This window comes from Nycticebus coucang, chromosome X (assembly GCF_027406575.1).
Source record: "Nycticebus coucang isolate mNycCou1 chromosome X, mNycCou1.pri, whole genome shotgun sequence".
NCBI lineage: Eukaryota > Metazoa > Chordata > Mammalia > Primates > Lorisidae > Nycticebus > Nycticebus coucang.
In genome coordinates, this window is record NC_069804.1 from 54,921,491 (window position 1) to 54,941,486 (window position 19,996).

Sequence of the window (19,996 nt, forward strand, 5' to 3'; positions counted from 1 at the left end):
CCTTCCTTCCCTCATTCTTTCGAGGGTTTCCAAGCCAGCATAATGCAACACATTTTATTTGCAAAAACTCACCTAAGAAATTGTTTGGGAGTAGTAGGGGCTAAGGGCTGAGGTCATTACTAGAGAGGATGTAGTTATGTTAGCCCTGGGTAGGGTGGGGTGCGGTGGGGTCAAGTGGGGTGGGGGGACAGGGAGTTCAGTGACTACCTCTTCCTACCCCTAATACTGATCAGAGTGTCTGGTCTCAGCTGGGCCAGGGCAAGAAGGGAGAGCGAGGCCAGGCCAACGTCTTCAATCCCAGCAGCTACGAACCCTTCACCTTGGTGAGCAACCTGTGGTGGGAATGGAGAGGAAAGAAAAACACAGAAAACTGGGGTAGGCTGGCAGGTGGGTTTGGGTTTCTTGAGCAAGCAAGGGTGATGGTAGTGAGACTGGTAGTTCTGGGGTTAGTAACCGCGAGTCCCCTGGGTCAGAAAGCTACACGTGGACTAAATAAATACAACGTCTTTATTTGGCATTGGGTATCCTAACATTTGTTCATTACAGTTCCTTAGAAAACAAACCAAAAAATCAGAACAAATTAATCAAAAATAAAGATCCAGTGGCCCTATTTACATATAGCAAAGACAACCCAGGCATCTCCCATGCACACACACACAGCCCCTACCATGGGATACAGTTAAGGGGTTAATAAGCTTTGGGGAGCACAGGGGGCAGGTTCCACATTTCATCAATTCTAATATAACCCCCTCATGAAGTAAGGGTGCCTTGTACAGCCAATAGGGCATCAAGTGATTGGCAGCTTTATTTTATTTTCTCCTCTGGATGTCTCAGAAAATAACCCTGCATCCAGCAACTGACAGTGACTTAAATTCAATGAGACTTAGCCATTTCAAGGACCTCTCCTTGCTTTTCCCATACCCTGGATCATTAATGATCTGATTATACCCCAAATCCCAAAACCACTAAAAAACAAATGGCCCCTATGGTACCTTACCCCAACCAGCCAGCTTTCACCCCTTTCTCTCTCCCTGAGCACTTGAAAGAGGCCTATCTTCAAGGTTCTCTAAGGGTCTTGGTGTCAGGGAAGCTGCCTCAAGGCCACACAACAGACCCAATTGCTAACATGATTTAGTGTCATGGTGAGGGAGGAGAGAAGGCCTCAAACTATGGGAAATAACCCCAAAGGTGGGCATTTATCATTACTCAAGAGCTGTAGGATTTCTGTCCAGTCTGTCCTGACAAATGTACAGGGATTGCTGGGAAGGGCTCTCCTAGGCAAGAGACAGGACACCTCCAGCAGGGAGACAGCCAAAAAAGGCCTTGAATGACAATACCCCCAACCCTGTTCCCAAAGAAGTTAGAGTGAGGCAGAGGAGGCAGCTCTAAAAACCCTTCCAGGGTCAGGGGGCATCAACCTACCAGAAAGGGTTCATGTGATACCTGGCCCTAGTCCCATACCCCCTCCAAAAGTCTCAGTGACCTGGGAGAAAATACTGTCCCCAAGTCCAGAGAAGTCAGGCCTCAGTGGCAACTTAAGTCCTGGAGATGCCCAACACCCTCCACCCAGTCCCCTCCCTGTTGCCCCACCCCACCAGCCCTCACTTCACCAGCACTGACTTTGGCAGAAAGGGCTCCGTGATGAGGTCTCCACGGTGGGAAGACATCTGCAGTGGTGGTGGCTGCCCTGGAGGCTGCTGGTGAATACAGGGCCCAGAGGTGGAGATGGAGGCAGAGGCAGAGGCAGAAGCTATGGCTTTGGCTGCACCTCGGGGAAGGCTGTAGAGGTAGACGGCACCAATGACAAGCCCAGCGCCAAGGGCAAATAATGGGTCCACATGGAAGCCAAAGAGGCGAATGGAGGCAACAGTGGACAGCACAATGGACAGGGAGGTGGCAAAGCCCTTGAGGATGTTGTCAGCATACTTGACAACGACAGCCACCAATAGGCCACCAAAGGCCTGATTGAGCACCACACCCCAGACGGCAGGTGTGTACCCAAAAAAGAAGCCACGACGAGCCACAGAAGTGCCCTCAGCCCACCAGAGCCCCACCAGGCCTAGTGCTGTGCCAAAGAGGCCTAGCTGCAGGTTGCGCAGCCACACGGATCCTGAGCTGCCTTTGAGGATCTTCTCAAAGTAGACACCTGCGAAGCCCGAGGAGAGACAGGAGGCCACAACAGCTGCTAGGCCTGCCCCAGGGTTCTGATCCAGTGGCCGTGGGCCTCCCCCACCGGCTTGCTGTGCCTGGACAATGGCGACACCAGTGAAGAGGAGCAGCAGGGAGGCCCACTGCAGCCGGGAAAGGCTGCGGTTCAGCATGAGTACGGAGAACAGTGCTGTGGTCAGGATCTTCAGCTGGTACGTCACCTGTGAGTGGCATGTGGAAGGCACTGAGGGCTGACCCCAACCCCCAACAGGTACGCATGGGGAAGCACCTACTGTGGGTCCCCCCGCACAACAGAAACACAGGGTGGTGCAGATGACAATAATAATAGCAAAAGCAGCCAACCACACTAGCCACTGGCTGAGCCACAGCTAAATAGCTCTGAGGTCCTTCTCAGAAAGTGCACAGAAGGATGGCTGTGCCAGGAAGTCTACATCTCAATCCCATTTCCTGACTGTGTGACCAGGGACAAAGCACATGCCCTGTCTGAGCCATGCCTTCATTGTCTATAAAGTATGCCCGATGTATATAAAATGCCCGGAAGTATGTAACCTTTATGATGAGGGAGGTCTTGATAGAAATGAATCAACAGGGGGTGGCATCTGTGGCTCAGTGAGTAGGGCACCGGGCCCATATACCGAGGGTGGCGGGTTCAAACCCGGCCCTGAACAAACTGCAACAACAACAAAAAAATAGCCAGGCACTGTGGCGAGCGCCTGTAGTCCCAGCTACTTGGGAGGCTGAGGCAAGAGAATCACCTAAGCCCAAGAGCTGGAGGTTGCTGTGAACTGTGATGCCACAGCACTCTACCAAAGGCAACAAAGTGAGACTCTGTCTCAAAAAAAAAAAAAAAAGAATCAACAACCACAACAATAAAGTCAGTAAATATTTACACAGTGCTTACTATGTGCTGCTGTGTGTCAAGGCACTTTTTGTGAATTAGTATATTTAATCCTCACTACAACAGATGAAGTGGGCACCATTGTAATCTCCCATTTAAAGATGAGAAAACTAAGGCACAGAGAAGTTAAGTGACTTGACCCAAAATCACACAGCTGGAAAGTAGACAAGCTGAGATTTGAACCTAGATGGCCTGGCCCCAGAATCTAGGCTTCTGGGAATAGCCTAAATAAGCCTAAAGTTTATCTATCACCAACCAAGGGTTCTTTACAGGTATTGTTCTTTTAATCATCCCAGCATCCCAGTGAGTAGGTACAGTATTACTATTTTCATCCCTAGTTATCACAGATGAGGAAACTGTGCCCACCCCACAACCCTCATACTCTATCCTATATCCCAGACAGTTCTTCTAGGGCCATGCTGGGCTTGAGGCTCACCTGGAAAGTGGCAGCTGGCAGGTTGGAGATGGCAACATACTGGAGGTTATTCTGCAAGGTGTAGATGAGAGAGGGCACTGCGAGCTTCAGTGTGTCCACGTATTGCACCAGGACAGCCTCGTGGAGGAAGAGAACCAGGTGCTTCACGTTACCTAGGTTGTAGGAGGAGAGCCCTTTGTAGCACTGACTGCCAAAGACACGGATCCCCTGAAGGCTGAGACTAGGCCTGGCTTCTGTGCTCCATCTACTCTTGATTCCCAGAGAGCTGGAATGAAGTCTTTTTTCTCAGTTTTCCTTAGAGTACAACCACGTCTCCAGTAGGCCTGATACTCAGTTTTTAATGGCTGCAAAAGAATCCTAACACCGTATCTACTAGTCAGACTACATTTCATTCATCTTAGAGTACAACTCTCTGGCACAGAGCCCTACTCAGAGCAAGCACTCAATATATGTGTGTACACTGAAATCATCATTAAGTAGGAGTTTATGAAGTAGAAGCCGTAGAAATGGGGGTGGAAGTATGTTCTCCACACAGAGGGGAAGTTTAGACTAGACTTTTGGACCGTGAAGCACCTGAGGCCTGGGGCCAGCTCCCCCCTCAGCTACATCTTTCTGTCATCCTCAGCCCTTGCCACTTGGATGAATGCAGGATTGTCCATTTCCATTAAGAACTCTGGATGGCAGCGCCTGTGGCTCAGTGAGTAGGGCGCCGGTCCCATATGCCGGAGGTGGTGGGTTCAAACCCAGCCCCGGCCAAAAACCACAAAAAAAAAAAAAAAAAAAAAAAAAAAAAAAAAAAGAACTCTGGATGGGGCAGTGCCTGTGGCTCAGTGAGTAGGGTGCCGGCCCCATATACCAAGGGTGGCAGGTTCAAACCCGGCCCTGGCCAAACTGCAACAAAAAAATAGCCAGGCATTGTGGTGGGCGCCTGTAGTTCCAGCTACTCGGGAAGCAGAGGCGAGAGAATCACCTACGCCCAGGAGTTGGAAGTTACTGTCAGCTGTGTGATGCCACGGCACTCTACCGAGGGCGATAAAATGAGACTCTGTCTCTACAAAACAAACAAGCAGAAGTCTGGATGGAAACCATTCCAGTGAATAAATGAGAATCATTTCCTATGTAACTTTTGCAAAGCTCATACCGCTTTTTTTTTTGTCACCTAAAAAACAACTATTTAATTTTTTTATTTTTAGACATTTTAGACTTACAAAAAAGTTGTAAGCATAATTTGGCATTCTACCTTTCCCCTAGATTCTCCTAATGTTTACATTTTCCATAAACATACTGAAGTTATCAAAACCAGGATATGAATGTAAGCTTAGTGCTGTTAACGAATATATATTATTTGAATTGTAATGATTTTTCTACTAATATTTTTTGGTTTTGTTTTCCTGTTCCTAGACCTAATCTAAGATTTCACATTGCCTTCGATGGTCCTGTTTCTTAATCTTTTTTTTAATGAAGTTTATTTATTTTTGTATTTTTGTTGTTGTTGTTGTTGCAGTTTGGCCAGGGCTGGGTTTGAACTCACCACCCTCAGTATATGGGGCCGGCACCCTACTCTCTGAGCCACAGGCACCACCCTGTTTCTTAATCTTTTTAAATCTGTGAAAGCTCCTCAGTCTTTTTACCTAATTTAGTGACCTTGAGACTTTTGAAGAGCACTTGTCAATTATTTTATAGAATTTCCTTGTGTCGAACTGTTTATAAAACCAGTGCATGGTGCCCCATGATCACATTAATGTACAAAGCTATGATCTAATACTAATAAAAAAAAAAGTTACAACAAGAATCACAGGACACATCTGGAAGACACCATCCTAGCTAAGGGCACTGTTACTAAGCAGCCCTCACTGCATGACACACTGTGGGGGGAGCACATTGATCCATGTTGTTTTTAACCTAGTGAAAAGAAAAAACCTAAATTGAAGGAAATTCATACCACTTTTTTGCAGTTCATCTTTTAAGTCTTAGCTGAGTGTCAGTCCTCAGGGGAAACCTCCACAACCACTGCATGAAGTTACCCCAGGAACTCCTGCTGCTGCTCATTTACAAACCCTGCCTTTTGTGGCACTAATCCCAAGACTCATTACTGGTTTCTAACCTCTATCCAGGGGTCAGAAAGGTAACCTGGTATATATACCATAGATTATATAAAACAGAGGGAGCTTGGCTCAGCGCCCATAGCTCAGTGAGTAGGGCACTGGCTACATACACTGAGGCTGGCCAGTTCGAACCTGGTAAATAACAATGACAATGCCAACAAAAAAATAGCCAGGCATTATGGCAGGTGCCTGTAGTCCCAGCTACTCGGAGGCTGAGGCAAGAGAATTGCTTAAGCTTAAGAGTTTGAGGTTGCTGTGAGCTGTGATGCCATGGCACTCTACCAAGGGTAACATAGTGAGACTCTGCCTCAAAAAAAAAAAAAAAAAAAAAAAACATGGAGCTGCCACACCATAGCTAGGTACCATTCATATTTCAGCAATGAACTGTGTGGATATTCACAACAAATGAGATAAATAACACAAATATACAAAGAGCTCCATATCAGGTCAGGTAGGTTTTACCACCAAACTAATTAAGGGGGAAAAATGAGGAGAGAGGTTTGAAATCATGGCTAAGAGATGAAGGCCTGTGATTAAATCTGGAGCTATTATTCCTATCTCAAACATCAGTCCTATGAAGACAAGATGCATATCTGCACTACTAACATGTCCACCTCCACAGTCCAGGGCCTGAGGAAGTGTTCACTCTTACATTGTTTATGGGTCCACTAAGAAAAGCACTGGAGGGTTCCTAAACTACTGCTGCCTTCCAGGGACCCAGAGTTAACAAGTGGGTAAGTAAAAATGTTTTCTTCAATGCAAACACCTACGGCAGAAGCGCACAGTTCTCATAATTCATCTCTATCCTTTACACATGCAAGGCCTTTACAAACAATTGTCCAACATTTTTTTTTTTTTTTTGTAGACACAGAGTCTCACTTTACCGCCTTCGGTAGAGTGCCATGACATCATAGGACTCACAGCAACCTCCAGCTCTTGGGCTTCCGCGACTCTCCTGCCTCAGCCTTCCGAGCAGCTGGGACTACAGGCGCCCACCACAATGCCCAGCTATTTTTTTGTTACAGTTCGGCCGGGGCTGGGTTTGAACCCGCCACCCTCGGTATATGGGGCCGGCGCCCTACTCACTGAGCCACAAGCGCCACCCTGCCCAACATTTCAATTAGAAGGCCTCTGGGGGAGATGTTTAAATTAACAGATAAATCCAACTCCTAATTTACAGGAAATGTATAGGACAGAAGAATGTTATATTATACCACAAGGGGGCAATCAGCAAAATCCAGACTATATAAAGTCTACAAGACAAATGACTTGCTTCAACAAATTAATTGCATAGAGAATAAAAAATCAGAAGGGAACCTAGAGATTAACAGATTTAGGAGACATCAACCAATTACAAAACACTGATCATATACGGACGCTTTTTTTTTTTTTTTCTTTGAGACAGAGTTTCACTTTGTCACCCCTGGGTAGAGTGCCATGGCATCATAGTTCACAGCAACCTCAGACTCATGGGCTCAAGCCATTCTTTTGCCTCAGCATCTCAAGTAGTTGGGACTACAAGCATTGGCCACAATGCCCAGCTATTTTTAGAGACAGGGTCTCACTCTGGCTCAGGCTGGTCTGGAACCTGTGACCTCAGGCAATCCGCCCGCCTCGGCCTCCCAAAGTGCTAAGATTACAGGTGTGAGCCACTGTGTCTGGCCCCTATGGACACATTTTTTAAAACTCTTATGACAGTTAAGAAATCATTATAAATTTTAAATTTGGGCACTAGATATTTAATTATTAATTTTTTTGAATTATTAATTTTTTGATGTATGATTCTTAAGTATTGTACTTATTTTTCAAAAATATGTACCAGTGGCACCTGTGGCTCAGTGAGTTGGGCGCCGGCCCAATATACCAAGGGTGTTGGGTTCAAAACTGGCCCCAGCCAAACTGCAACCAAAAAAAAAAAAAAATGTACCAAGGTGGCGCCTGTGGCTCAAAGGAGTAGGGCGCCGGTCTCATATGCTGGAGGTGGTGGGTTCAAACCCAGCCCTGGCCACAAAAAAAAAAAATGTATCAAGACAATATGGGGGAGGGAACAGCTCAGTGGTTCATACCTATAATCCTAGTACTTTGGGAGGCTGAGGCAGGAAGACTGCTTCAGCTCAGGAGTTCTGAGACCAGCCTCAGTGAGAACAAGACCCCATGTCTCTACAAAAAAAGAGAAAAATCAGCCAGGCATGGTGGCACAAGCCTATAGTCCCAGCTACTCAGGAAGCTGAGGCAAGAGGATCATCTGGGCCCAGGACTTTGAGGCTGCGGTTAGCTATGATGATACCATTGTATTCCAGCCAGTGCAAAGAGTAAGACACTGTTCTCCCACCAACAAAAAAAAAAAAAAAAAAAAAAAAAAGATAATGAAGGGGGATTTACTTCAAAACAGTAATTACTTCATGTGAGTTTACTTCACAAGGTGGAGTAGGTCTGTAGGCAGACATATAGATTGACAGTGAGTGGATAATCATTGATGCTGTTTAATGGCAAAGTGGCCATGAATTGTTAATTGCTAACCCTAGGGGATAGGTACATGGATATTTTACTATTTTATTATTTTTTCCTATTTTTGTATATGTTTGTAAGTCTCCATAATAAAAAGTTAAAGGTAAATAAATAAATCACTACATAAATATCCCATACTAATTTATGGGCACAGACAGCGCCTAGAGTGTTAGGGCTATAAAAGTATAGATGCAGCTACTCAAAGCTGGAAGGATAAGGTTAGCTGCACTTACATACTTCTCAGGCAGGATCACAGACACAGAGACGCTCTCCGGGCAGCAGATCCTCCATGTAGAGACAGACAGACAGACATACACACACACACACACACACACACACAGGGAGTCTCCCCACCAATTCCAGGTGTAGCCCCCTCCCAGTCTCATACCTCTCTTCTGTGCAAACAGCAAGAGTAGGCAGGTGAGGCCTTTGAGCACTTCGGCCATGACCACAGCGGTGGTGGCAAAGAAACGGTCCCCAGGCAGTGTGCGGGCGTAGCGGATGCTGAGGATGAGAGAGGCATTCTGGACCACCAGCACAGCTAGGGATATGTACTTGAGGCGCCGATGAGCTGTGGAGAACAGGAAGGGCAAGGGGGAATGAGGAAATCAGAAGCTGCTGGGACACAGCCACACAACCACCCAACCACTCTCCTCTCTCAACCAGGATTCTCCTAGCCACTGCCACTTCCTTCCTCTGCTTGCCTGCTCTGACTGAAAGTCTGATCCACACCTGTTCTCACTGGCTCAGTCACAAGCAGGAAGAGCCAGAAAGGGACAAGTGGGCTCCACCCTGACCATCCCATACCTAGAATTCTCTTTTTTTTTTTTTTTTTTTGAGACAGAGCCTCAAGCTGTCGCCCTGGGTAGAGTGCCATGGCATCACAGCTCACAGCAACCTCCAACTCCTGGGCTCAAGCGATTCTCCTGTCTCTGCCTCTCAAGTAGCTGGGACTACAGGCACCTGCCACAATGCCTGGCTATTTTTTTTGGTTATAGCCATCATTGTTGTTTGGTGGGCCTGGGCTGGATTTGAACCTGCCAGCTCAGATGTATGTGGCTGGCATCTTAGCCACTTGAGCCACAGGCGCCAGCCCCATACCTGGAATTCTTGCCACAGTGTCAGGAAATGGCTAGGGCAGGCCCTGGACACGCGTCTGCGCTGCCTTTCTTCCTCCCCTGACTGAGAAGCAACTCTTCCCCAGGCAGAATACCACAACTACATTCTTGATATTTACTGAGTGCTTACTGTGTGCCTATCACTGGGCTAAGTGATTTATATGAATTACCTCCACAGACTCCTCATACCACTCTGATCTCCAAATGAACTATGAAGGGCACAGGCCCCATATACCTACGGTGGCAGGTTTGAACCTGGCCCTGGCCAAACTGCAACAAAAAAAATAGACAGGCGTTGTGGCGGGCGCCTGATAGTCCCAGCTACTCGAGAGGCTGAGGCAAGAGAATTGCCTAAGCCCAGGAGATGGAGGTTGCTGTGAGCTGTGACACCACAGCACTCTATCCAGGGTGATAAAGTGAGACTCTGTTTCTACCACAAAAAAAAAAATGAAGATTCCCATTTTATGGATGAACAAATTGAGGATTTATATGAAATGATGTTCCCATTAATGAGGGACTGTCCCACATAAAGACTAATACACCAATACAAGGAATGAGACCACTGTACAAGGTATGTCCATTCCCTAAGGAATGGTTTTGCTCCCATCCAAGAAGTGATTACATTCCCTCACACTCAGAATGGTCTACATCCCATATGGAATGATCCTTCCCACACTAAGAATGGTCTTTCAACCCCTCTCTCCTATGACAACTGATTCCTTCTGACCCAGAATGGTCTGACAAATATAAGAAATAATATCCTCCATCGCCCAAGGGATTAAACCTCATATAATGAATGGTCACCCTAAGTGACGGTCTGCATCCCTCAACAATAAAGGAAATATTTCTCATACTTCACATGGTCTGTCCTCCCATCAATGCACAACCCCTTCCCCAGCCAAAGAATTATTCTTTGTTCTACCACACTCACAATGAACTCTCTGCTATAAGGAAGGACCTGGCAGCCTCAGAACATTCTTTCTTCATCGTGTAAGGACCAGCCCTCCCACCCCAACATACAATGAACTCTATCTCCATTAGGAAGGGACCCTCCAAAATGATCTTGTCCCCATACAATGAAGGACCCCCTCATTCTCAAAATGGACCTTTTCTAGTCATAAGGAAGGACCCGCCCCACCCTTACTCACTCACAATAGTCCCCATCCCTTTATAAGGAAGGAACCATCACCCTCAGAACAGTCTCTCCCTTCTATAAGGAAGAACTCCCACACCCTCAAAATGGTCTCTCCCTTCAGTAATGAAGGAACCCACATACTCAGAACGATCTCTGTGGTCTTAGCTTCCCCCAAAGGAAGTATCTTCCACACTGACAATGGTCTCTTCTTTCCATATGCGGAAGGACCTCCCTCCCAATCACCCTCAGAAAGATCTCTTCCCCGCCCCACAACACACTCAACATGGTTCATTCCGTCCTCCCTTCTCCTACAAACACACAACACACACACGCGCGCGCCGGGATGCTTCCTCTCACTTCAGTGAGGAATGTTCCCGACCTCCGGCCCGCTGCTGACTGTTCGACCACTGGCTGTCTCACCCGCACTTGCAGTCCCAGGTTCCAATGCCCCCGCAGAGACCGCCCCTGACCCGGACGCCGCGCTGGAGCCTCCAGCCCCAACCGCTGCCATGTTGGCATCTACACGGCCCGTCCCCTCGGCAACAGCAGGGCACTTCCGTGTCCGTCACTTCCGCTTCCGGGCTTCGGGGTGGGGTGTGAACTAGGTTGCTGTAGTTCCTCGTCCGCTCATAAAAGCCGAGTCTCAAGCAGTGGCCTCGGGATTCCCAAATTCTGTTGGACCGGGAAACCTGGAACTCGGCCGGCTCAGCCTCTCGGTATCTTTACAGAGCACTCATTGGTCTATTCCTGCTACTAGACCCGCCCTCACTCTGCCGTCCATCCGCTTCATTGATTACCGCTTTCCCAGTCTCCTAACCCCGCTGGTTCAGCTACTCCTTGTCTCGGTTTTATTGACACCCTTCAGACAGCATGTCCTTTTCCGCATCAGAAACTCCTAAGCCTCCTAGTTCCTCTTTGCCCTAGCCCAGAGAGGCCTCGCCCCCTGGAGAGCCTATGGGCGTCTCCGAAGGGACAAGAGACCTGAGATGAGACCCGTGAGGGAGTTGTGGGTGAAGCAGCAGGTTAACAGAGGCTAGGATCAGGCAAATAAGCTAGCCAAAGCGGTTAGGTGAGGATGAGCAAGTGAAAAGGCAAAGGATAGCTGAGGCAGAGAAGGGAGGACAAATGAGCCACCACGAAGAATGAACAACAAATGAGGTAGGTGATAGGCTTATAGGTTTAACTAGAGTTTGAAAATGGGGGCAAGATGGGGACTTCAGAGGTCAAGACAGACTAGGGTAAAGCAGTTGAAGGTTGAAGACATGCATATGTAACGGAGAAGAGGGTCAAAAGCAGGGCAAAACAGACTACATCCTGAACATTAGAAAAGGACTAAAAGATTGCCCTCAGCTCTCAGCCCCTGCCCAAACCTCATACGTGCTCCAAAGGGCTTTTCTCCTCCAACGGGATTTCTTCCTCACCCTGGGGTTGGACAGATAGGTTTTTTTTTTTAAACTTCTGAGCTATCTTTGATTGCTGATGCTTTAATGTCTACAATACCACCTTCTGCAGTTATTGGATGCTGTAGGAAGATCTGGGAGGGAAATCAAGTTTTTGTGGTCCAGCTTCAAAAGAACCCATAAAAGCGCTTTAGGATGGCCCAAGGGCAAAGGAGAGGTAAAATGTCCTTCTTGGCTCAACATATGGTAGACGATCCACAAATGCCTCCCCCATCTACAAATGGCCAGTCACTTCTGATTCTATTACTTTTATTAAATAGTGGGTTTCCACACATGGCTTTAAATAATCCAGGCAGGGGGACAAGGGAGAAGAGGGCACACTTGTAGATCACCTCCTCCTAATACATAAGTATTTATACTTTAGCAGTTGGACAATACTGGCTCAGGAGGAGGCACCAAGAATCCACAAGTTGGGGAGGGGACCCAGGAGAACACACAGTAAGACTTTTCCCCTAGCCCATCCCCCCAAAACCCATCCATCCCATCCTAGTCTCTGGTGGTGTCCGGTGGTGTCCATCTCCCATTCCTTCCCAAATCAAGGAAGGTTCTTCTCACCAGAATAAGAGCACTTGGGATAACAGAGTAGGATCCCCTCACCAAAAAAAGAGCCCTGGGATGACAACAGGGCATTACCTCTCCCAGAATAAGCAATACTGGGCTGAGGTAGGCAAACAGCTTGACCCAAGATGGGACCCTAGGCTAGGGGAAATGGTCCCATTGCTAAAATAACTACTGGGGTATTGAAAGGAAAGCACCCTTGCCCAAATAAGAGCATGTGAACTAAGTTTGTGTGGTGATAGTAGGAGATGCCAGTGCAGGGGTGACAAGTTATCAGAATAAGAGTCCCACGGCTCAGAATGGAACTAACTTTGCCCAAATAAACATCCTTAGCAAAATGAGAAACAAAGAAGTCCTCCCTCAGCCTAGAATAAGGAATCACTGGTTCTAGGAGGAAGGGTCCTTCACAGAATTGGGATGGGGACTGGGCAGACTTGGCTTATATTATCTTCTGACCCCTGATCCCCAATCCCTGACCTTAGTAATACTGGAAATGACCTGTAAAACCAAGTCAACAAATGTCCATCTATCCCTGTAGCATGGCCATGGGACGGCTATTCTGACCAGTGGGGTCTTGGCCAGTCTTAGGGCAGCAGAGACCAGGTCAAAGGGGTGGGGCTTCCCTTGGGGGTGTTGAGGGGTGCTTCCTCAGCTGGTGTTTGCATCCAGGGGTCCAGCAGGATCTCTTCCAGTGAGGGCCTGGAAGAGGGTTTGGGGGCCAGGCACCGGCGGATTAGGGCACAGCAGTCTGTGGGTCAAGAAGCACAGGGAAGATTAGCCGTTAGTAGGGGATCCCTGGGAGGGATGGAATCTTCTGGGCTGGGTGTTGGTGAGGGTCTCACCTGGGGAAACATGGGCAGGGAAGTGAAGCTCAGCATCCAGAATCTCCTGGTCCCTCTCGAAGGGAATGTCCCCACACACCATGTCATAAAGGAGGATACCCAGTGACCATACAGTAGCTGGGAGTGCATGGTACTGGTGTCGAGAGATCCATTCCGGAGGGCTATACACCCTTGTCCCTGCACACAAAGCCAAGGGTTACATACACCACTCTGATAATACTCTTTTCCTACCCCCATGTTCCCCAGGAAGTAGGTCCTCTCAATATAGTTAAAGGCACTCACTAAAAGAGCAGGGTACCCTAACTAGGATAATAGCTATTTATTTTATCTTATTTGACATTAATTTTGAGACAGAGTCTCACTTTGATGCCCTAGGTACTAGAGTGTCAATGGCATCATAGCTCACAGCAACCTCAGTCTCTTGGGCTCAAGAGATCTTCTTGCCTCAGCCTCCCAAGTAGCTGGGACTTATAGGTCCCTGCCACAATGCCAGGCTATTTTTTAGAGAGGTGGGGGGCTTAGCTCTTGCTCAGGCTGGTTTCACACTCCTAAGCTCAAGTGATCCACCTGCCTCAGCCTCTCAAAGTGCTAGGATTATAGGAGTGAGCCACTGTGCCCAGTCTAGTTTTTCTCTTTTCTATTTTTTAGTAAAGATGGGGTCTGGCTCTTGTTCAGGCTGGTCTTGAAATCCTAAGCTGAAGAATGCTAGGATTACAACACGTGTGAGTCACAGTGCCTGGATGAATAATATCTTTAAATATAATAGCCAGGTCCCACCAGCAGAAAAAGGGAAGCAATATAATAACAGCAGAGTCCTCACATCAGAATAAAAGGACTTAACAGTTAGGACTGGCTTACCAAAACAGGACAGCAAAACAAGGTTAGGGTGCTGTCAGATGAACTTTATCAGAGGGCAAGGCCAAGGCCAAGAATCCCCAGTATTACGTTATCAATACAGACACCTCACTACCAATGGAAGTCAAAAGGCAATCCCCCCTCCCCCACAAGATTTAGGGAAACCTTACCATCAAAGTCAGTATAAGGTTCATCATGAAGTAGGGCACCTGAACCAAAATCAAGGAGTTTGACACAGCCCCGGCGGAGGTCTATCAGAATGTTCTCATCCTTGATATCACGATGGACAACTCCACGGGCATGGCAGTGTTGGACAGCTGCCACTACCTGGCCAAAGAAGCAGCGGCTTCGGCCTTCACCCAGTGGGCCTTTCTCTGTGATGTAGTCAAAGAGATCCTGGGCAGGCAAAGGCCGCTCGAGGACTAGCATGAAGCCCTCTTGTGTCTCAAACCAATCAAGCAGGCGGATAACACCAGGGTGCCCACCGCCTTCACCCACCTTCCATAGCAGTGCTACTTCCAGTGGGCAACTCACTGACTCTGACTGTAAGTGGGATGAGAAGCAGGGAAAAAAAAAAAGAGAAGGTAGATGTCAGGCCAGCAGCTGAGGCCCGCCACTCACCTGTTTGTTTTAAGGGCTTAAACAGCAATTGATAGGGTGGTTTGAATCAAGAGCCTACACACATATGGCATGTAGTAGGGGATCAGTAAATATTTGAATAAATGAAGTTTTTTTTTTGTTTTTTTTTTGAGACAGAACCTCAAGTTGTTGCCCTGGATAGAGTGCTCTGGCATCACAGCTCCCAACAACCTCGAACTCCTGGGCTTAAGCGATTCTCCTGCCTCAGCCTCCCAAGTAGCTGGGATTACAGGCACCTGCCACAATGCCCGGCTATTTTTTTGGTTGTAGTTGTCATTGTTGTTTGGCATGCCTGGGCTGGATTCGAACCTGCTAGCTCTGGTGTATGTGGCTGGTGCCATAGCCACTTGAGCTACAGGCACCAAGCCTTTTTTCTTTTTTGAGACAGTCTTACTGTGTCGCCCTCAGTAGAGTGCCATAGTGGCACAGCTCACAGCAACCTCAAACTCTTAGACTTAAGTGATTCTCTTGCCTCAGTCTCCAAAGTAGCTGGGACTACAGGCGCCTGCTACAACACCTGGCTACTTTTTTTGTTGTTGTTGTAGTTGTGTTGTTTGGCAGGCCTGGGCTAGATTTGAACCCGCCATCTCTGGTGTATGTGGCTGGTGCCCCAGCCACTGAGCTACAAGTGCTAAGCCATGAAAGGAGTTAACAAAAGACCTTTGGCAGAAGCAACTCTATTCTGTAACATTTTGTTTTGTTCACTGACATTTTCTAAGAGATTACAACAGTATCTTACACACAGGTGCTCAATAAATGTTTGTTAAACAGATGAAGGCACTCTAGTATAGGATCTGACAAGGAGTTAGCACTCAATAAACACCATTGCTGTTTAATAGTTTGTTGTTCACTGACATTATCTCAAGCATTAGAATAATGCCTGGTTGGGTGGCGCCTGTGGCTCAAGGGGTAGGGTGCCGGTCCCATATGCCAGAGGTGGTGGGTTCAAACCCAGCCCTGGCCAAAAAAACAAACAAACAAAAAAATAAAAAAAAAAAAAGAATAATGCCTGGTAACAGGGTAGGGCTCAATGTTAACTAAATGAAGGCATATTAGTAGAAAAGGACTTAGCACAAAATCAGTTCTTAATAAATATCGTATAGCGGGCGGCGCCTGTGGCTCAGTGAGTAGGGCGCCGGCCCCATATGCCGACGGTGGCGGGTTCAAACCCAGCCCCGGACAAACTGCAACAACAACAAAAAATAATAGCCAGGCGTTGTGGTGGGCGCCTGTAGTCCCAGCTACTCGGGAGGCTGAGGCAAGAGAACCGCGTAAGCCCAAGAGTTAGAGGTTGCTGTGAGCCGTGTGACGCCACGGCACTCTACCGAGGGCGGTACAGTGAGACTGTCTCTACAAAAATAAATAAATAAATATCGTATAGCATCTTGCCAAAGGCCTGTAATTGTGCCTGACACATAGCTTTTGCTCAGTATACATTTGGTAAACAGGTGAGTGTGATTAATCAAAAGACTGGCACAAACTGTTATCATGTGATATTTTGTCACTGTCACCAGGCACCTAGAACTGCTCAGTAAAAGGCGCAAATGTTCCTGACACAAAAGCCCCCTCTCATGACTCTAGAAGCCTGGCGCAGGCTCACTGCCGGCCAGAAACACCCTTACTGCTTGAGGTGGGGCCCTCTCCTGGCCAGGCCGCTGACTTGCACAGCCGCAGACAGGTTTTCTCACGGAGACGCAAAAATTCAATACTGCGCAGGCGCACCCTCTCCTCTGGGTCCCACGGCCTGCGCAGACGCAGTTTTCCATGGACCCGCCAGAGGGCGCTCCCAACTCTACAACTTGCCCAGACCCGCCCTGATGTCCGTTAGCGCTTTAACTGCAGGAGAGAAGCAGCCACCATCACCATGGCAACCAGTGACCTCTGCCCTTCTTTCCCCACCAGCATGCCCTGCGGGTAGTCCCCAAAGCAGGGTTTGGAAGGAGGATAAGAAAGCAGAGTTAGAAAAGAGAAACTAGGGCTCTAGGGGGAATGGGGGTGAATCAGAATTGTGTTACTCCAAGGGAATAAACATGGGCTGGTAGGAGCGTTCTGTTATACAGGGCCCAGGGAGTCACACATTTACTGGAAAAGCAAGGGAGCGTATTCACCGTCAATGATGGATAGATAGGTCAGGAAGGGATCCAAAGATACTTACCAAGGGGGACCATCCCAGCACACGATTACGGGGAATCACTTTTATGGCCACCTGGAGAAGAGGGCCGGGGTAGGGGGTGACCCTCCAGACTCCTCCCAGTCTACTTTCTGCCCACCTCTAGTACCCCTCCATCAGTCAGCATTCCAGCTTTTCTGGTCCCCAACCACACTACCCTACAACCCATGAGCCAAACCTCCCCTGCTCTCCTAAGTCCCCAGAACCAAGTTTACCTCTCTTACCATCCTTTGCCCTTGTTGGGCTCTCCCTTCTCAGGCCATCAGGACCCCTCACCCCAAGTCCATAGTTATAGATTTCCTGATACCTCAAAAGCACTCAATTTTCCTATTTAGCTCCAGGACACCTGAACTCTGTACCAGGGTCCTGGTCCTCACGACATCAAACTGGACACCTACCTCTAAAAATCTCCTTAGATCTAGGTCCCCACCTTCACATACACAGACACACACACGTATCCCCTGGATCCTGGGGTCTACAGTTCCCTTGGCCTCCACTTCACAGTTTAACTCCCTGTACCTCCAGAATACCGGCCATGAAAGCCAACCCCCCCCCACTACCTGAACCGCCACACGCCACGCACACACACCCCTAACAACCCGGATTCTGCTCCTTATGACCGTACTACACACATTGCAGGCTCACTGCCCGGTGAACCAGCATCCTAGCCCGAGGACCCCCGCCACACACACTTAACCCCTCCCAAGACCCTCGTGGTGGATACCTGGAGTCGGTCTGTGACGCGGTGTCCCGCGAAGACGGTTCCAAAGCCCCCCTTACCCAGGAGGGGGCCGAGTCGGTACTCGGCCTCGAACGCTTCCCGATCCTTGCCTCCTACGCAGGCGGAGGCGAGGAAGTCAGGGTGGCGGCGTACTGAGCCTGGCCGCAACTCCCTCCCCCCGCGCCGACACCCACCTTCCAGCCCACCCCACTTGGTCGCAGTTGGTAAGGCTGCGCTCACCTGGAGGCGACGTGAGGGTCACGGGGGGCGCAGAAGGCCCCTGCAGAGGCTTGGTCAACATGGAGGAGGCGCTGCGCAGATTGAGCCCGCTGAACCCGCTGAGCCCGCAGGGCGTGGACGCCCGGGGCAGAGCGGCTGGGGAGCCAGGGCTGGGGGGCGCCAGGGTGGAAGGCAGGGAAACTGGTGGCCCAGAAGCGCCCTCAGACAGCGCAAGCTTAAGATTCGCTGCGCGCGCCAGCCCAAACGCTACTGAGCCGGGGCACGCGCCTCCCGGGAGAGTCACCCTGGGCGACAGCCCCGCCCATCTGGCTTTGATCAATCGGGACGCGGCACCTGCTGTACCCCAGCCAATCGGAGCCAGTCCTTATTTACATACCACCCTCAACGCTTCAAGTGCCCCCTTATGCAAATACACGCCCGGTTCTTCCGAGGAGGAGGTGCCTAAATGTAAATGAGGGGGCACGAGGTGGGGCTCACATGAAGAGGAAAGCTTTTCTGGGTATCCCTCTGCAGCAACCTCGTTTGTTTTGGTTGTTGTGCTGGGTTGTTAGTGGTGGTAGTGGTGGTGTGTGTATGTACACTTGAAAAACAACTGCGCAGCCTCCTTTCCTAGGAAGTTGGTTTGCCGCCTTTGCCTTGAGATTATTGTAGAGATAGCGCCAGGCCTGGCTTCTAAGAATTCGAGCCCATGGCTATCCAGGACCCTGTCCGCAAGGGTATTTCTCATCCTTCACTGGAGTCTTCCAGGCCACTGGCAGCCTTCATTCTGAAACTAAAGTCAAGGCTATAGAATAATCTGTCCAGTAGCCAGGGAGGGGTAACCCCTGACCATGGCCACATCGTGGGGCTTGGGGGGGATGCCCAGGTAAAGGCACGCTTGAAACAGGCTGCCTACAGGGTGTTTTTGGAGCCCTCAACCAAGACAGACTAGTTAGACTTAGCCTTGGGCCCAGTCCACAGGTCTAGAATCAACAAGGGGAGTTGGAGGGGTGGTGGAGTGGGTGGGGAGTGAGCCAGGGTGGTGGTAGCTTGGGGCTGCACTTCTTGGTGAGACAGGGACTTAGACATGGTAGATGTTGCTGGAAGCAATAAAACACCCACATATACAAACATAAATAACTGGATAACCCCAGAAAGACAAAAATGCACTCCAAAGATAACAAAAATGTCATGAGATAATACACACATAACATCAGACACATTGATGGAAACTTGTCCTAGATACACATGCACTATCACACAGAGACTGACATATACTGTTCAGGTAGCACACTATCAGAAAAATAGGTATGTCCCAGAACTGACATCCATAGATACTATTACAGAAAAACAGGCACTCCAGAGACTGGGAGAGCTACATTGCCGTGTACTCACAGAAATGTCCTGTCAAGACACACTGACAGAACTTGTCACAAACATACTGGCACAATCAGACATGTACTGTCACAAAGACTTATACTGTCCCAGAAATGAGATGCAGAGTCTGTTACAGGGAGATACACAGATGCTCCAGAGACACACATGCACTGCTCAAAGGCAGACATGTACTAGTATGACTGAGCCACACAGGCAGTGTCACAAAAGTAGTCATGAAGAGACCTACTCACATACACCATCAGACATGCAGCCTTATCAATGAAACAAACTATCTGGAAATAGCTACCCAAAATCTCATAGAAATACAAACGGACCTCCACCTCATCAGACAGAAAAACCACAGATGCACTGTCACAGACAGACCCACGCAGACATGCACGCTTCTAGGATACAGACACAAACTGTCAGAGATAGAGTCCCACACTCAGTCACCATCTGATACACCTGGAAACAAGCCCTCATTACATACATGACTGGAGACACTCAGTGACACGCACATGAAGACTTGTATTCACCAGTCTCACACACACACACACAACACCCAAAAAGCAAATACATACATGTATTCTCGCTTACTCATCCAACATTATTAGGGGTCTACCATAAGCCTGCCAGGCCTTGGTGGGGATGCAGATATTTGAGATACAGAAATAGGTCAGGCATCAAAGCCCCTGCCTGGGGCAGTGCCTGTGGCTCAGTGAGTAGGGCGCCGGCCCCATATGCCGAGGGTGGCGGGTTCAAACCCAGCCCCAGACAAACTGCAAC

General features: G+C 48.7%; 2 protein-coding genes across 3 annotated transcripts; both read right to left on the reverse strand.

The window, feature by feature from the left end:
* Positions 1 to 45: 45 nt before the first annotated feature.
* On the reverse strand, positions 46 to 11,945 carry SLC35A2 (solute carrier family 35 member A2). 2 transcript variants are annotated; one of them, XM_053580783.1, is made up of 5 exons: positions 10,790 to 11,945; positions 8,505 to 8,687; positions 3,504 to 3,655; positions 1,621 to 1,779; positions 46 to 332 (listed from the first exon to the last, which is right to left on the reverse strand). In XM_053580783.1, exons 1-5 carry the CDS (start codon positions 10,878 to 10,880, stop codon positions 204 to 206), a joined length of 714 nt encoding a protein of 237 aa, XP_053436758.1. In that variant the 5' UTR covers positions 10,881 to 11,945; the 3' UTR covers positions 46 to 203. The 2 variants fall into 2 exon arrangements, with proteins under 2 accessions (XP_053436758.1, XP_053436757.1); XM_053580782.1 differs by having other exon boundaries at positions 1,621 to 2,369.
* Positions 11,946 to 12,061: 116 nt separating this feature from the next.
* On the reverse strand, positions 12,062 to 18,894 carry PIM2 (Pim-2 proto-oncogene, serine/threonine kinase). The gene is made up of 6 exons (XM_053580784.1): positions 17,855 to 18,894; positions 17,618 to 17,727; positions 16,879 to 16,929; positions 14,255 to 14,627; positions 13,230 to 13,406; positions 12,062 to 13,135 (listed from the first exon to the last, which is right to left on the reverse strand). Exons 1-6 carry the CDS (start codon positions 17,913 to 17,915, stop codon positions 12,972 to 12,974), a joined length of 936 nt encoding a protein of 311 aa, XP_053436759.1. The 5' UTR covers positions 17,916 to 18,894; the 3' UTR covers positions 12,062 to 12,971.
* Positions 18,895 to 19,996: the final 1,102 nt, after the last annotated feature.

Bases quoted from the DNA above. Each gene is read 5' to 3' on its own strand.
- SLC35A2 (XM_053580782.1), bottom strand. From the start codon at position 10,880: ATGGCAGCGGTTGGGGCTGGAGGCTCCAGCGCGGCGTCCGGGTCAGGG. The intron at 8,688-10,789 runs GTGAGACAGCCA...TGTTCTCCACAG, and splicing joins ACCTGGGACTGCAAGTGCGG to CTCATCGGCGCCTCAAGTAC. The intron at 333-1,620 runs GTCAGTGCTGGT...TTCCCACCACAG, and splicing joins ACGGAGCCCTTTCTGCCAAA to GTTGCTCACCAAGGTGAAGG.
- PIM2 (XM_053580784.1), bottom strand. From the start codon at position 17,915: ATGTTGACCAAGCCTCTGCAGGGGCCTTCTGCGCCCCCCGTGACCCTC. The intron at 17,728-17,854 runs GTGAGCGCAGCC...CCGCCTGCGTAG, and splicing joins GACCCTCACGTCGCCTCCAG to GAGGCAAGGATCGGGAAGCG. The intron at 16,930-17,617 runs GTATCCACCACG...CCTCTTCTCCAG, and splicing joins GCGTCACAGACCGACTCCAG to GTGGCCATAAAAGTGATTCC.